Below are 17,435 nucleotides of genomic sequence, written 5' to 3' on the forward strand. Positions count from 1 at the left end.
TGTTAAAAAGTCACATCCCACTCGCAAAAGTCCAAATGAATAGGATTTCTATCGCTTTTTAAACAGGGTGCACTTAGCACCCTGTATGAGTTCATGAGAGTAGCCAGGTTTTTCTTTACTTAGTATTTTATTTTTTACTAGTGTGCGATGGTTGTGCATGCTGTCTAGACAGATCCCCAGTGACAGAGGCCAAATGCTACATTTTACAGAGAGAGCTCTCTCTCTACACATAGACTTATAATCAACGTCACCAGTGATTGCTCTCTTCAGTGTGAGCTACCAAATGAAATAGGGCAGGGGCCCCCGGCCTCCATTAGCATGCACACTAACTCTGTGTGTCACTTTAAATTGGTAGTTTCAGTTCACTGTCTGCCACAGCTACGCTAACCATTGATGCTAATTCAAGGCCTTTACGGCTAATGCGCGGATGGATCCTGAACTGCACCTTAGTGCTTTTAAAAATGAATTTCTGCTTTGAGAAGGCTAAATATTTGCTTTGATATTTTTTTCAGGTTGCGTTCAAAGTCAACATGAAACCTTCCATAATATGACATTTTTCTTAGTGAAAAAGGATGAGAGAAAAAATTAGAGCTGAACTAAATTTTATCCATTGGGAAAATGAATCACATCTATTGTTTTCTACAGGCAATTGATTTTTAATGCTAACTTATAAACATATAAATACAGACCTACGGTGAGCTCAGATGTTGTTAATTGATGGCCATACGTCTGCATTAGAAATTGTGTTTAACAGGAGAATTCCTGGTTAAGGACTACACTACCCATGAATAGCAAATATCTGAATATTTTACAATAAAAGTAAAATAATATAGTTTCTATTCTTTAAATCAATAGTTATATATTTCGTTGTGTCTTTCTCATTTCTAATTCTATTACGTCAGCAAAAATGTATGAGATAGAGAGAGATATCTGTTAAACTATCTATAGGTCATGGTTTAATTTTATTATTATTATTATTATTATTATGTTTAAATTTACAATTGTATTATAGTCTAATTTGTAGGCCTTAAGGTTTTTTCCTGTTGTCGTAGAGTGATTTTTAAGTCACTGCAAAATGGGCCAGTGGAAGAAGTTGGAGAGAGCAAAATGATTTGGAATTGGTTGGCTGTGATTTTTCGTCCACTTCGTTATTTTGATTATATTTTCATTTTGTCTGAAGTGAAATTTCAATTTAGAAATATTTTTGATTGAATTTTTCCATGTTTCAATAATTACATTATATAGAAGCGAAGCGCATGCCAATACAATTTTGATGATTTATTTTGTGTGTCAGTAGAGGAAAATAACACTTACATTCTCTGCAATTTAACGGAGCTTACATCCAAATTCTGAAAAGAATTACATTTTCCATGTGTATAAAAAGGAACGAGTCACTGTCATAGAAATATGCCCGACAATCATCAAGGATTTAAAACGTTCAACTCTAATTCATTGCATACAGTCAATTTACACTACCAAATTCTTAAGAATATGCTGTTTTGATTTATATCGCTGGTGCTTTGAGGGAATTAACTATTTAATAGGACGCAGATGGTAGAATAATAACTGGAGAAAACCTTAGAATTAAATTGCACTTAATCCAGCGCATTTGCACATTGTGCGTGCGATTTCGCCAAACCTACTTGCGCTTAGACTTAGCGCATGCTTGCACGAAAATATAACAATTTCATGGCCATGCATAATGACTTTGCGCTAGTGCTCTTAAAATATGGCCCAAAGTTTGTAATGTTGTACATCAACTGAGCGCTGGTTGGTTTGGTTTATTCCGTGGGCATCCGGATCCACGATAGCTGAAAAAGTGGGTGGGCACTGTTGCGCTCTATAGATTAGATCCGTGTTTTTGTCAGATGTGTTGTGGAAAATTATCAGATTCCACAAAATAAATCCGGGCTCCAGACTGAGACTAATTTTTCAACCATTTTCCTAACAGTATGATTAAACTTTGCAAGAGGTCGCATTGGTGTGACTACAAAGCTGACTGACTCTCTGATTGTGCTCTGCTGTTTTTTGTTCCTTATGAGAAATATCAAATGACAAACGTTCCAAACGCGAAAGGAAACAGCTTTACCCGGATCAGTCAGCGCTGCTCAATAGACAGATCAGCACACATGGACCGGTCTTGAGCACGGGCTGGGTCTCCAATTTGACATTGATTATTTGTTTAAAACCTCTATGAAAGCCCATTATGTGTCGATGATCTAAACCAGTTTAAAATTGTATTAAACGGCCCCAACATTCTAAACAGCATTGAAAAGGAATAAAGGAGAAATCTGTCTGAAATTAACAGAAAGAAATTGTAAACTTCAATTCACACATCACAGATATTTTAAAAAAATATTTACCATGAACTTATATCAATATAGTAGTGAGAGAATACAATTACATTTCTGGATGAAAAAGCCATAATTTGTTTTATGGTTAATGCTAATCATGGTTTTACTTTTACTTATGGTTAATATGATCTTATTGCAAATGCCACAGTTAAAACTATGGATACAATGGAACTTTCCTTATGTCTAAAATCTTTTCTAATGTCCTCTGATTGTAGAAAAAGGCTTTGTTTGTCTTCAGATTACTGCATTTTAATCATCAAGAGTCTGATAAAAAGAAAGAAACCGTGAAAGAAAATGTTTGCGACCGATGCGAACAACTCAAGTGCTGGTGTGACCATTTGTAGAATTTAACACTGGTGCTACTACTCTTAAATGTTAGTCTGGAGCCATGTAAATAAATAGATTATAAATTATTTGCTGTTGCATTGCAAGAATTCATTTGCAAGAACAAATCTAAAAATAAGAAAAGATGTAAATTTGTTGTTTTATTCATTACCCAATTAGCACTCTTGCCACCTGTGATCTCATTATACACCATGCCTACATGACTTGCCTTTTTTGCATAGCCGAATTTTAAACATTACGAGTAAACATGCAACTAAAATGGACAGAAAACATGAAAGTTCTTGACAAAGAAAACTATCAATGATGGTTATGTGGGACAGTGGGATAGAGGTGTGCAGTGGGATTTGTTTAGTTGTAAAAAGTGTGCCGTGGCAGAAAAAAGGGCTGGGAAACTCTGGATTAGAACATCAAAGGTTAAACAAACAATAGGCCTGGTGACATCAAATGAAAAGAAAATAATTTAAGAGGCGATGCAAGTATTACATTCTGATGGTAATGAGAGATTATGAAAACAAACATTTGTATCTCTTTAGAATAACATGCACCGCTAAACAATTCACAGTATAACCAAAAACTTATATTAAGAAATTTAACTGGATCAGATTTCATTTCATATTTAGGTTTCATTGTTTCAAGAATGATCATGTTTACACCTTGCTTTCATATTATAACAGGGTAACAATTAAGAGAACAAGTTCCAATTTTGTACAACTTGAAATTTTTATTTACATTTCATTTACATTTTGACAATTTATATTTGATTTCTTCTTTTTAACCCACCACCTTGCTCCCACAGTGTTGTTTGAGTCCAATGGACTCTTGGGAACTGGAGTCCAACCTCTGCAGAAGCCCTAAAACAAGTATGTTTCACTTTTCGTTGGGTTGTTTGCGTTATTTGTGTGTATATAGTGTTTTTCTCTCACTATTTTATCCTGTACATCATTTCTACCTTTCTTCATTCTATGATGTGCAGTTTCTATCTGCCATCGGTGTGACCGCACGAGCGCCACCGAAGATACTAGAAATAAACCAACGCCTCGCAACATACACTAGGGGATCAAATGGATTGCATCCTACCTTAACAATCAGAGATGCTTTTTTGCTCCAGTGGGGAGGCCCGCCCTTAATGAATTATCCCTTTGCATGTGTTGCATATTACAAATGGCAAAAGCAGGCGGAGTGGAAAGGTCAAATTAAATTCGTCTGCAGTCTGTGATGCTCTGACAATAACCTTTAACATAATTTTGCAGGTTCTGATTTGGATTGGGGTTTCATTTTTTTCTCCTCTGGGAACCAGGGTGCCACTGAATGTGAGCTCTTACTGTGCCGCAGACCTTATCAGGTGGCAACTAGGCTTCAGATAGTCCTGAATAATTGTGTCTGTCTTAGTGTTTTTAAGAGGCATGATTTATTATAATACCACTTTTCAGCCTCTCGGAATGACAATTATTTCCTAGAGGATAATTCATTCATTTTTCAAAAAACTAAAAAAAAGTAATACAAAGAAATTGAATGGCAGACTCATTTGTTTCGCTCAGGTGAGGGGGGATATTTTTATGTAGTTGCACGAGGACAACATTGTACATCAGTCTAATTAAACAGTGAAACTGGGACTCTGACAATTATCCCACTGTTGAGGCCCAAACAGAGATGGGCAGAAGGAGAAACTAGGTCTGTGTGTGGTTGTCAAGTTCGCCAATCCCCACAAACTTGATATGGCCAGACTTTCTGCATCTTCTGTCGGTGTAATGTCTTATTGCTCAGGGGAAGGCAGGCAGAGATCCCTGTGTCTGTGAGTTTGCGTGTTTGTACGAACAGCTGACAGAAACATGAAACAAAAGGCTGACATCCCCTCGGGGGGGAACAGTCAACCATCTCCATATGGCATGTCATCAGCCCATCAATCATGCAACGGCACCTCCCCCCCACCTTCCCAACCTGCCTCTGTTGTTTCCTATGAAAGGAAAGCAGCATTTTTAAAGCCAGCCCACCAACTTCACTGCCCTGTTACCTTTCTCCTCTGGTTCGATCCTCGGCTCGCCCATCTCACCTTTATTGTTTGACCTCATCTTGTTTGTGTTTGTGTCTGTTCCAGGTGAGCGACCCTTCCAGTGCCGATATTGTCCTTACAGCGCCTCGCAGAAAGGCAACCTGAAGACCCATGTCCAGACCGTGCACTGTCTAGCCTTTGATAATGCGCAGTATCCTGATAGGAGACTCCGCCACGCCCCTACCAATGAACCCACGGACTCCACCAGCCATGGACCATCTCATTGAGCTTTCACCCCCCCCAACAAGTTCAACAAAGGGTTGAAGACTACTACATGGGTTATTCAAGGTTCCTTAAAGTCCATGAAGAACTGTTTCTAGCAGTATGATGCATGAGTACATTCAGATGTGCTTCACGAGACGTGTGTGTGGCCCGCGTAGACCTTCGTTGATTTCCCATAGGAATTAAAAAAAAATTTTGGCTACGGATTCGTTCATTTGTGTTTTTAGTTTGACTTTTCTATGTATATCTGTTTTTATTTTAATCTGACATGAAGTTCTAGATTAAACCGAGAGGGCCACAAATGACGCAAAACAGACTAAACTGCATCAACGAACATGTTTGCAACTTGTTAACACCTCCCTAATTGAGGGCTATATCCTCAGCAAAACAAGGTCAGAGCTGATTTGATAGTGACCTGTTTTTTCAAACCCAAGGACTTCTGCTGATCCCCTAAACTTGAAATGCTGCCTCTGAATACCCTGAATGAAAAGTTGTTTGGGTGGAAGTTCATCCAAAAATTTTAAATAAAAATTCTGTCATAATTTTCTCACCCTGCTGTTGTTCAAAACTTATGTCATTCTTTAAGCTGCGGAACACAAAAGGACACATTTTTAAGGATGTCTTTTATTTCAATACAAAATACAGTTGACATAGACTCACTTTAAAGCTCACAAAGTGACCCAAAAGTCTCATAAAAGTAGAAAAGCTTAAGTGAAAAGTGAAATCAAATATACGAAGGTTTAGTAAAAGAAGGCGTTTTAACCACTCAACAATGATTTTTAGGCAGATATGCAGTGGATAATGTGTCATTTACCATGTTTACATACTGTATTCATGGCGTTAATGCTAATGCTAACCAGCTTTATTTGGCCTTAATATACACAGGTTATCATTAGGCTATATTGATTAGGGATATTGATACAGATTTCCCGATTCAATTACGATTCATAAGCTTTTGATTACAATTTCAATTCGATTCAATATCGATTCATATAGGTTTATTTCAGTTAAAATGTCCCTTTTGCTAACATATGAAAGAATTCATCTCTCAGATAATGCTGTTGATTATACAGTGGATCTTTTAACAAGGTGCACAATGAAAATATTAATTGTACTAATTATATATTTCTATTTGTTTTAATCATTTTGGTCACACTTTAACTTTTAAAAGTACACATATCCATGTATTCAAGCAATAAATATGATAATATATTGCATATATTATTTTTTGTTACAGTTTTATTGTTTAATAAAATAGTTTGTACTATTTACAGGTATTTACATTGATTTGTTGAACACGTGTTAAAAACCAATACTGTCTCTTTAAGAAAGACGGTATTTTTTTAAAGTGTCTATAAATGAGCACGTGTTAACGAGAGACTCAAATCACTTTATCTCGTCTGTCCTATGAGTGATTAAAATAAAATGTTTCTTTTTTGTTGTTTTTGATAAACAACAAAAATCTTTTATTTCTGTAAAGAACAGAAAGGGTATTTAAATAGACATTATTTCATGACAATGTGGATCTCGTCTTTGGACACACATTAAACAGAACTACTTTTACTCTCAACACGCAGTGAAGGGATCTAACTGCTGAATACTCCACCACTTTAGTACACAATCACTGTTAAGTGAAATCTGAACATTGACCAGCCAGTTGTCAATTTTAGTTGCATAGCATGAAATTTGGTTGCTAATGAGAGTGATTTCCTCTCATTGTAGTGGAGAGTTGTGCATAGAGTAAAAGGTCGATCTTGTGTTAAGTATCTATATCAAGAACGTTCAAACGAAGATTAATTGGAAAATCAATATTATTAGCCACCCCTAGTTACCATATTTGATTGTATTTTATGAGTATTTTGTTTTAAAGGATTCATGAAAAACTTTTATTATACTAGAAAGATATTAAAGCTCTGCACTCCAGTGTGTCTACTGATTTTGACTGAATGAAGTAACTAACCCAGAAAAAGAGGTTGGCTTCAAAGTAGTTGGAGCACCCTGTCACACCCATCAATTACATTGACCAATGGCAGTAAAATGTGTTAAACAGCCAGTACGAAGTTTTCCTGCAACAAACTCAAAAACACCAGCAATCTTTTTGCCAAGATTTAGTTTTAAATGATGTCACACCTGTTCTTTCTTTGATTTCGCTAGAAGTATACTGGCGCCTTGACATGCAAGTCATATGGACTATGTTTATGACACTTTTATTTGAGTCAGTTTTTAAACTTTAAAGTGAGTCATGATCAGCTGCCATTTGTATTAAAATCCGCAAATGGGACATCCTTTAAAATTCCTTCTGTGTGCCACAGAAGAATGAAAGACCTACAAGTTTGAAATGGCACGAGGGTGAGTAAATGACAGAATTGAGATTTTTGGGGGAACTATTCCTTTATTGAATAGCCTTAGTGTGCAGTGTGTGTGTGTGTGTGTGTGTGTGTGTGTGTGTGTGTGTGTGTGTGTGTGTGTGTGTGTGTGTGTGTGTGTGTGTGTGTGTGTGTGTGTGTGTGATTGTGTTTTCCACATTCTACTTCTCAGGACTTGAGTGAGACACAATTCCAAAGCCTGTATTCATTTACAACATTCATTTACAACCTGTGCATAACTGCACAAAGATGAGACATGCAGTGAAATTTAGTGCTTAGTTTTGAGTTTGCTTATTATAGAGGAGTGTGTTTTGTCACAGGTTGGACAAACACTTGGCGAATCTAAATATGTCATTAGCATTTTGTACCCCGGATTTAAGTATTTATGTGCAGCTGTAATGCTACTGTTAATGTTAATGTAGGTTTCCACTTGCATTGAGTGACATGTTCAGTTACATATGTGACAGTGTTTCAGAAATCATCTCTCTGGAGAGTTTAAAGTAAAGAGACATGCCGTATTATGCATTAGTCATCTGTTTGGTCCAACAATTAAGGAATATTATGTGTCTATGCGTTTAATTTTTGATGTAGCTTAAACAAGTTTTTAATGTGTTTCCCTTTTTTCCATTTAACATGTTTGCCTCAATAAGTGGATTCTGAATTATAGTATCCCAAAAGAGAAAGAAAAATAAGTTGATTTAATGATGCATAAGGTCTTAAAGCCATGTTACAATGCTTAAGTTTTTTGATGAAGGATCTGTTTGTATTTTCTGTATAATCATTTAATTTATTACATAATTACATTATAGAGAGACTAGTAATTAGTGCAAAACTAGATTGGGGGATATTGTGTTTTATAATGTTACTTATAAAGCTTTAGAATGCCATATTGTTTAGAGGTTGAATACTTAAATCATAGTCATTCTTGGCAATATATTTCTATGGATGTTGTATATGGCAATTATGATTATTACAGATATAGTCACGCACACCTGTGTACATTTAAATACATTCATATATGTACAACAGTCAAAAATGGATGTTCATCTAAAGCATTTATATTGCCTAAAGCAATGTTTCGGATACAAAGCCAAGAAATCTGATCCTATTTTATGGAATTGAGTCTCATTTCGAAGAACTTCCGGTGTGAATCTGTGTTGATGTACAGCAGTCAAACTGAACTGAACTGAACAGAACCAATACATGTTGCAGGATAAGCAGGGGTGACCCAGGAACTGCGAGCTAGTGAGATACACAGTTTCACCATTGCCAGCAAGACCTAGGAAACCTAGGAAACTCCATAGGGGCTAAATGTTCCTGTAATTGGTATCTTGCAAGTTGCATTGAATGGAATGTGTCTGCTTAATAGCAATTTACTAACAGTGAATCTTGGAAACAAAAAAAAGTGACACAAGAAACATTAATAGTTTTTCTTAATAGTTTTTAACCAAATTAACCCCCCCCCCCCCCAAGTATACAATGTTATGAATTCATTTGAAATTGGATTGTATTTATTTATGTAACACTATTAATTTTGTGGTTTGAGTAGTACTAGTAATTGAATGTATGGCATATATTTTGTGTGGTTAAAAGTTTTTTTCCCTCCATGATATTTTTTTTTATTTCAGAGCTCAATGAAGCACACAAAACTGTTGACTTGTTCTCCTCAGATCATCTGCATCTCAATCTCACATACATTATCCATTGTTGAAGTTTTGAACTGCCTAAATTAAACTTTACCCCTAAGTTTGGTCTAAATGGTGTTTATGTTGATATAGACAGTGGATAAAAGGTTAGTATATTCTGTTGCTCATACACATCATTTAAAATAGCGTATTACAGCTGTTGATTATGGGTAGTTGACATGGAAATACTTTTGGGAAATGGTATTCTCATTCTAAAACTATTTTAAACAGTGGTTTACTAATTATTCTATCATTGTAATGTATTCAGTTTTATGGCCTCATTAATTTCAAATGAATGCAAAAAGGTTGCAGACTTAAAGAACCGGTGACCAGTCACAGCACCTAAAATGTACACGTTCTCATTCACATTTATATAACTTTTTAGCTAAATCTACACCTAAATATGGAATGCACACAAAGCTTTAAATAGATTTTTAACCATTTTGTTTTTAGATGTTACAAATATTTACCACACACATTATTCACACTAGCAAAAATTGAACTATGCTCTAAATTGCATTTACTCTAAAAGACATAGCATTTTCTTCTCTCTGACCTCTCTTTGTCATGTGTGTTCACTTACATTAGTATTGAATTCCCTTGCATTAAAATGGCTGCTAATTGCATTGATCTCCTTTTGTGCTTGCATAGCTACTAGTGCTGGTTTGTGCTGAGACAAATGACTTGTGATTACATTGCTAACTAACTGCAGGTGTCTGTCTGATCTACTAGCCACACAATAGAACTCTGACCAAAGGTGAAACTCTGAAGGGAGCTACACAGAGAAGCTGGAGCAATTTATGTAGGAATATCACTTAGGTTGTGACATGCAAATCTCAATGAAGGGTGTGTTTAAAAAACTAAATTCCTACTGTAAACTGGAATGAGCAGTTAATCTAACCAAGATCCAATTGAACAAAAAACAAATATTTACCCAACCAGATTTCCTGAACACACACACACACACACACACACACAAAACCAACCTCCACAAGTAGTGCTAAAACAACATGTTTACCACAAGTGAATCCATGTTAGTGTTAGAATGTAATACTAAACAATGAATTGTATGAGAAATTACAGTAGAGCAATACATTAATATTGTTTCAGTAATTCAAAATTTGACAATTAGGCCAACAGCAGTGTGTAACATTATAAAAAGTTGCATTTTTTAAACAGTTTATTAGAATTGTAATCGGTTCAAGTTAAACATTATAAATACCATAACTTGAATCGGGAACTAAAAATGCACCAAACTGAAGGAATGACCTGAAAATCCCTGCAATACCACCTTTATTTGACTAGCAATAACACATAGCAAATCATAATTCATTGCTGTGAAATAAATTAAAGCCTAGCAGGGCTATTCTTTATTTTGAAAATAAATAAATAAATACAGGTAACTTGACAAAATAAATAAATAATTTAATACTACAAAGTGCTTTCAATGTTTTTCTTAATAGAGAGAGTAAATTAGACTGATACTAAAAATGTTATAGAACAAAATTGTGAAGTTTGTTATAGATTAAATTATTTCAACTTTTGACTTTTCAAATCAAATGTTTTCTTGACCAAATAAATTGGGATATTTATGAATACAGATAACAAACATGCTGGATACATTGAAATGTCCCTACAATCAACTGAAACAAAATTCTGTCTTTTTGATAGGTAACTTTGAGAAACTTGAGCTAGTGCTGTGTCATGTGAATAAGGGGCTGTTCAAAATGAACGTGTTTTTGCATCCGCTCGCGCTGTTTTTCAATTGTTTTCCATTTAAACATTAGCTAAATTGATGTCTTTGGAAAACTACACCACGTTTCACTGTGTCTTTAGCATCTCTCATAGGAGCGCTGCATTTTTAAATGCTGTCAAGTTAAAAAGAACTTAAACTGACAAGTTTAAGCAAGTTCGAATCCAGGGTGCGCTGGGTGACTCCAGTCAGGCTTCCAAAGCAGCCAATTTGCCCTGTTGCTAGGGTGGGTAGAGTCATGTTGGGTTAACATCCTCATGGTCACTATAATGTGGTTCTCACTCTTGGTGGGACATGATAAAATGCGCGGATTGACTGTCTCAGAACTGAGATTTGTACTCCGCCACCCTGATTGAGGCGAGTCAATACGTCACCATGAGGAACATGGCTTGCCAAATTGGGGAGAAAAGGGGAGAAAATCGAAGAAAAGAAAGTGCTCTTCAAACTATTTCATGGGGTCTTTAAATAGATCTCACTTTTCTGAGTTATAGGCTGCTATCAAGGAATTAAACTGCTCCTACAGCTGGATGAATTAATTGATTTGACTGATTCCGGTAAAGTCCTCTTTAACTTTTATAATGGAGACCAACAGGCAATCATAGATTATGTCTGATTCATGCATTAAAAATCTCAGACTACTGTACAATTAAAGAGCAGGATACCACCCGTCTTTGGGGCATTCAGATGGGATTGTGATCCACTTCACTGGGCACTTCTCTGCGGGGTCAGAGCAGAATTGTAGAGTTGTCACAGGAAATCGACGGATTGTCACTGTAATCTGAGGTGAGTGGAAGAGAAAAATATGTGTGCATGTTTGTGTGTGTGGGGGTCCTGATCGCCACACGACAAAAGGCCAGGGAAAATTACAACACTTCAAGTGTTTCCGACACCCCAACAGTGTCTGCGGCAGGAAATATGTAAATATGCTGCTAATCAAACGATCTGGAAGTACAAATGCCACCGCAAGGTCGTGACCCAGAGCCTTGCTTATGGAGGGTTTAGAGCACCGGCGGAGCAGGTTGGAGTGACGGGTACTGCGGGGTTTAGAGCGAAAAGCAGACCCCTGGCGGACGACCTCTGACTGCAGGCCCCTCACTATTATGACAGTAATGAATGGAGAGAGCTGTTTATGCATATCAACGATTATTTACAGCCAAACAGCTGAGAGAGCGAACACTAGTCATCAGGGACACAACACGCTCTTTTGCTCGCCTTGCATCGTCGTTGTCAAATGGCTGAAGCAGTGTGCCAAGAAAATGATATTTTGTGTGAGAAAACGCTCGATAATACAGTTGTGGATTGATTGGTGTTCTCAATACATAAGATAAGTGGGCTAAATCACCAAAACTAACACATTTTAAAGGGATAGTTCACCCAAAAATGAAAATTCTCTAATTTATTTACTCTCATACCATACCAGATGCTTATGACTTTCTATCTTTCTTAAACAGAACACAAAGAAATGTATTTCAGTTCTGTATTTCTATACAATGCAAGTGAATGTTGATCAGACATTTGTAGCTCAAAATCAAATAAACAATTGAAATCCATTTAAATCCAGTGTTTATATCCACATCTTCAGAAGCAATATGTGTGGGTGAGAAACAGATCAATATTTAATGTTTTTAAAATAATAAATCTCCATTTTAACTTTCACTTCAGATATGAAAGTAAACATTTACATTTATTTAAAAAGAAAATGTACTTAAAGTTGTATCTGTTTCGCACCCACACCTACAGTATTGTATCACTTCTGAAGACATGGATTTAACCACTGGAGTCAAATGAATTACTTTTATGTTTCCTTTATGTGCTTTTTGGAGCTACAAATGTCTGATTACCATCCACTTGTATTGTATGGACCTACAGAGCTGAGATATTCTTCTAAAAATCTTCATTTGTGTTCAACAGAGAAAGAAAGTCATACACATCTGGGATGACATGAGGGTGAGTAAATGATGAGAGAATTTTTAATTTTGGGTGAATATTCCCTTTAACTAAAAATAATAAAACTACTCTGTTTAATGTTTAAACATTTGATTATATCACTCAGTTGTAAAATGCATAAACCCAAAAGTACCAACATGGTACTTTTTTGTAAGGCTGCCAAAACATCCTTTGGCCTCAACATTGTTTTAAATTGATCTTTCCCATCAAAAAAGTACAATTATACAAATATATATATATAATAATAATAAATTGTATATATCACCACTTTGTTTTGCCTATCAAACTTAAACTCGAGACTTTATAGCTCCCTGTGATTTTTTACTCATATCAGCAGAGGAAAGAATTAAACCATATCTAAAGCATGCTAATCAAGAGCTATTCAGTCGGTCTCCACTTTCAAAAGTGCAAATGGTTCCCTTGACATAAAGTGACATTTAACATCACCCTCACTAATTTGTGCTTAATAGGAAAAAAGTGATTAGTATTTAATGTTAAATACATTTCATACAACCCTATTTCCCGTTAATTTTCTTTTTTTTTACTGATACTTAACAGTTGATGTATGTAGCTGTATTTTACAGCTTTAACTAATGCTATGCTTTTGCCAGAAATCCTTCAGAAGTACAGCAACAGTACAAGTATAGTCTATTTTTTGACAAAAGAAAAAAAAACCCCAATGAGAAAAATAAAATATTAAGGAAGCATTTAAAATAAATCCTGTAATACAGGGCCCTTGATATTAGTCGGACTCACTTAACAAACTGTACAATGTTCACCTAAAGAGCCCAATGAAGGATTAGTCTAGTGTGCCTTCAACAACTTAATGTGAAACCCATAAGGAGATGTTAGGAGGGGTGGATTTAGACTGTTTTTCCCCCTATTTGTCGAAATAGGAAATTTGTTGTATTTGTTGGAGATCAGATGTCTTCCTCTTCAACTATAAATTGTGGTGTTCCACAAGGATCCCTGTTAGGGCCAATATTGTCTTCTCTATATACGTCCCCACAAACCACCCGCCCCCTGGCACGCTCTCTTGCTTCCATCCGGGTTTGAGGTCTGCATTCTCCCTCGAGCCATGATGACGTCACCGCTGCAACAGAGAGCATCCAGGCGTCTGACGCAGAGGACTTGAATGGGCTGCCACCTTTGGGTCAGCCCGCCCAGTCTGAGGCTGATGCACTGATGGCATTGACAAGGCCTGCTTTCTCAACGCCCCCGTATCCCAGCTTGGTCTCTTCGGCAACACCGTCGATGACTTCACCCAGCAGTTTTCACCGGTAAAGAGTCAGATGGAAGCAATCTCTCACATCATGCTGCGGCGCCTCCCCAGCACAGCCTTCACCCCGTCTGCCCGCTGAAGGCGTTCCCCTGCAGCTTCATTGAAACAACAGGCAGCTCCGCCTCAACCCGGGCACAGCTCTCAGCCCCAGCATCGAGCGCCCCAAAGGTGGTGTACACTCCCCGTCTCAAGGACCTCCACTAGGACCAGGAAGGCTCCTAAGCACTCCTGAGACGGAAGACCCAGGCAGTCAGATGTTCACTCTGGAGCTGGTACCAAGACCACTCCGTCCCCTGGTGGAGGGCTAGGAGGAAAATCCTTATTTTCCTTATTCTCTTTTGCCGCACACCCTTCGGGCTGCGGTACCCACATTGCCAGTAAAAGAGCGATTTCCTCACTTCCTGGGTCATCCAGCCAGTCCACGCCGTTCTCACAGTACAAAAAAAACACAGTCCAGGTTCCACGGACACAGTTACTTCACCTCTAGACCCACGACTGTGGGCAGATCCAAGCGGGCTGCTGCTGACGAGTTCTGAGGATGTCTTCACAGGGCCTCCTCCTCAGTCTCTAACCCACCCCTGCCGGGAGCGCAGAACAAGGTAAGTGCTTTGAGTGTCTTTTCAGCACCAAAGCCTCGGGACGCACTTTTGCCTCCCAACGCATTATTAACTCCTCCCCCCCGCTGTGAAGCCCCACCCGGTACCTCAAAAATGATCGTCCCCCTAGTGCCCCTCGCACGTAGCTTGGATGCATGGCTTTCGCTACACAACCTTTACAAAGCAAACTCCTGTTCAAAATGCTCACGCACAAACAGGTTCTAACCTGCATTCAGCATCTAGATTGGTTCGCAGCAGTAGACCTGAAGGACGCGTACTTTCATGTCTCCATTTTGTCTCGAAATCGACCCTTCCTATGGTTCGCATTCGACGGACAGCTGTATCAGTACAAGGTCCTCCCCTTCAGCCTGTCCCTGTCCCCTCGCGTCTTCACCAAGGTCACAGAGGCAGCCCTTGCCCCGCTATGGGAAGTGGGCATCCGCATACTCAATTACCTCGACGAATGGCTCATTATAGCTCACTCTCCAGAGTTACTTTGAGCCCACAGGGACCAGGTGCTCAGGCACCTCAGCCGTCTAGGGCTTCAGGTCAACTGGGAAAAGAGCAAGCTCGCCCCGGTTCAGAGCATCTCTTTTCTCGGCATGTTGCTTGTTCCCCCCTCAGGGGTGCTGGGGACCCAAGAACTGACACTGTGTTAGGGCATTGGGAGTGTTACGTACGGCCGATAACGCTCCTTCTAGCACGCAGTAGCTTGCTTGCAACTGTGTCAGCAGTTCACGTAACACAGTTTGTGCATGACGTTTTTAAATGGGACCCCTTGTGTCACTATATTCAACACAACGTCGAGAGAGTGACAGAAGGGGAACATCATGGTTACTCTTGTAACCTCCGTTCCCTGATGGAGGGAACGAGACTTTGTGTCCCCCTTGCCACGACACTAGACCTACCACTGTAAACAGCCGAACCTTACTCTTGGCTCCTCAGTGCAAAAACCTGACTGACAGATGCACTTCCGCTTTTCTTTATACCTGAATCTCCGGGGGCGGGACATGCAAATTCAGTCTGCCAATTTCTCATTGGCCTTTTCTCAAATCCAGAGGTTTGCGAGGCTCTCAAGAAAGACCCCTTGTGTCACTACATTCGACACAACGTCTCGTTCCTTCCATCAGGGAACGGAGGTTACAACAGTAACCATGACGTTTATGATAACTCACTTTTCCTCTCATGTCAATGGTAGTCAACGGATTTCTAACAATGCCCTAGAACTGATGTTCTGAAAGTCAGAGTGGTGTAAGGACAATGGTTCAATCACTTTGCCTTCAACACAAACAACTGCTCAACCCTTTGTACACTCATGGGAAATTGGCAGAGCCAATGATGATGGACAGGCCAATCTTCCAACCAGACACCTCTAAGAAGGACATGATTCTAGCCCACTACTTTTGGCCCAGCCAGAGCTGAAAGTGATAAATGTATATTGGCAAAGTGTCTGTGCCAAAGCTTTTAACCTGAAGGTTTAAACTCTTGTGTAATTTTCTTTAGGGACTTCTTTATATGCACAGTCTGCAATATTGACAACTGAGATAGGAAGAGTCAACTCTCCTGGACCAAGTGGTGTGGAATTTGTGATTAGGCCTCTTCCTATGCATCGAGTTTGTAATGAATGAGTAGAAGAGGAAGATTCCCTCAACAAACAGTGATGTTAACAATAACATAGTAGTGCTGATTTATTGAAATTTGCTACTTGTTTAACTGAATATTTATTAGACAAAAGATGAACAGCCTGTGGAAGCAAACCAAGAATGTTCTTGGTAATCATCTTATTTAAAGGTGAAGTGTGTAAGTTCTGTGCTGATATGTAGATGTTCGCTATAGAAAATCTGTATGGTCCGGTCAGTTAGAAAAGACATAGCAACCCGAGTCAGAAAGTTCTGAAGGTCTGTGCCAATTTTGAGGGATTTAGCTTGACTGTTCTAAGAGGAGTTCCAATTTTCAATTTTAATCTTGGTTTAGGGATTTAAAACTACTATTTATTTTCATTTGGAAACAACTCACTCAATTTTCTATATGAAAGTTAAATTAATTCTTCATTCACAACAAAACATCCAAGGGGACAAGGATTTAGGCTGTACAATACACATCAACTTCATGAGATATATATGCCGTAGCTTCTGCACTACACAAATGCACACCCAGTTTAAGCCATTCTCTTAACATGGCAATGTGTCCTAGAGTTATCCCCACCCCCCTTCGCTTCACAAGGGAACCGAAGTAGACTTTGTCAGTCCTTAGATAAATACCCCACAAAAAAAAAAAAAACAGAGTAATTTGAGTCTTTTGCAATACACTTGACAATCATGCTAGAATCTTTCACCCAAGAAATGCTAATTACTCACAGCGGGAAACAGTTATGGAGACGGGCGCAGGAGTTTAATGTATTCCAGTGTTGCCGTAAAGTCGACAAAGCGAAGCATTTGCATGCCTCTCCCCTGCCCATAAGCCCAAATACCTTAAGCCAAATGCTGAAGGATTATTGTTAATGGGAGAACCTTTAATGAGCCAAGAGTGACTTTATGAAGGTGAATTACACGCAGGCCTGAAGGTATTGCTATAACGACCATCATTGCACTTGAGTTTTTACAGGCTTTTCTTCTACGAATTAAACGTTCCCTAAATGACATATGTTAAATTGCAAAGCTGAAGTTGATGAAACAAACATCACCCTCTTAAAAATAAATAAATCAGTCTCGGTAGGTGCTAACTTAAACCTTGTGCAACCTTCGGGACATTTTTGTCTTTTTTCACACCATACACAAAATAGTTACACTCAGGATCTTCAGTACAAAAATGTTCCCATTAAAATTGCAATTTTTG

The 17,435-nt window shown here is 38.2% G+C and overlaps 1 protein-coding gene across 3 annotated transcripts in view; it reads left to right on the plus strand.

Annotated features, from left to right (window-relative positions):
• LOC127650687 (zinc finger protein 516-like) overlaps positions 1–9,492 on the plus strand; it is a 65,381-nt gene extending 55,889 nt beyond the window's left edge. For 2 of the 3 annotated variants that reach the window (XM_052136278.1, XM_052136277.1), the window contains exon 5: positions 4,795–9,492. In XM_052136278.1, coding sequence (XP_051992238.1) covers positions 4,795–4,976 — 182 coding nt within the window. In that variant the 3' untranslated portion in view covers positions 4,977–9,492. Of the gene's footprint in view, positions 1–3,495; positions 3,560–4,794 lie in introns of all 3 variants that reach the window. The other variant, XM_052136279.1, reaches the window with a different exon arrangement.
• Positions 9,493–17,435: the final 7,943 nt, after the last annotated feature.

The sequence above is a fragment of the Xyrauchen texanus genome, chromosome 10 (genome assembly GCF_025860055.1).
Source record: "Xyrauchen texanus isolate HMW12.3.18 chromosome 10, RBS_HiC_50CHRs, whole genome shotgun sequence".
In the NCBI taxonomy this organism is placed as follows: domain Eukaryota; kingdom Metazoa; phylum Chordata; class Actinopteri; order Cypriniformes; family Catostomidae; genus Xyrauchen; species Xyrauchen texanus.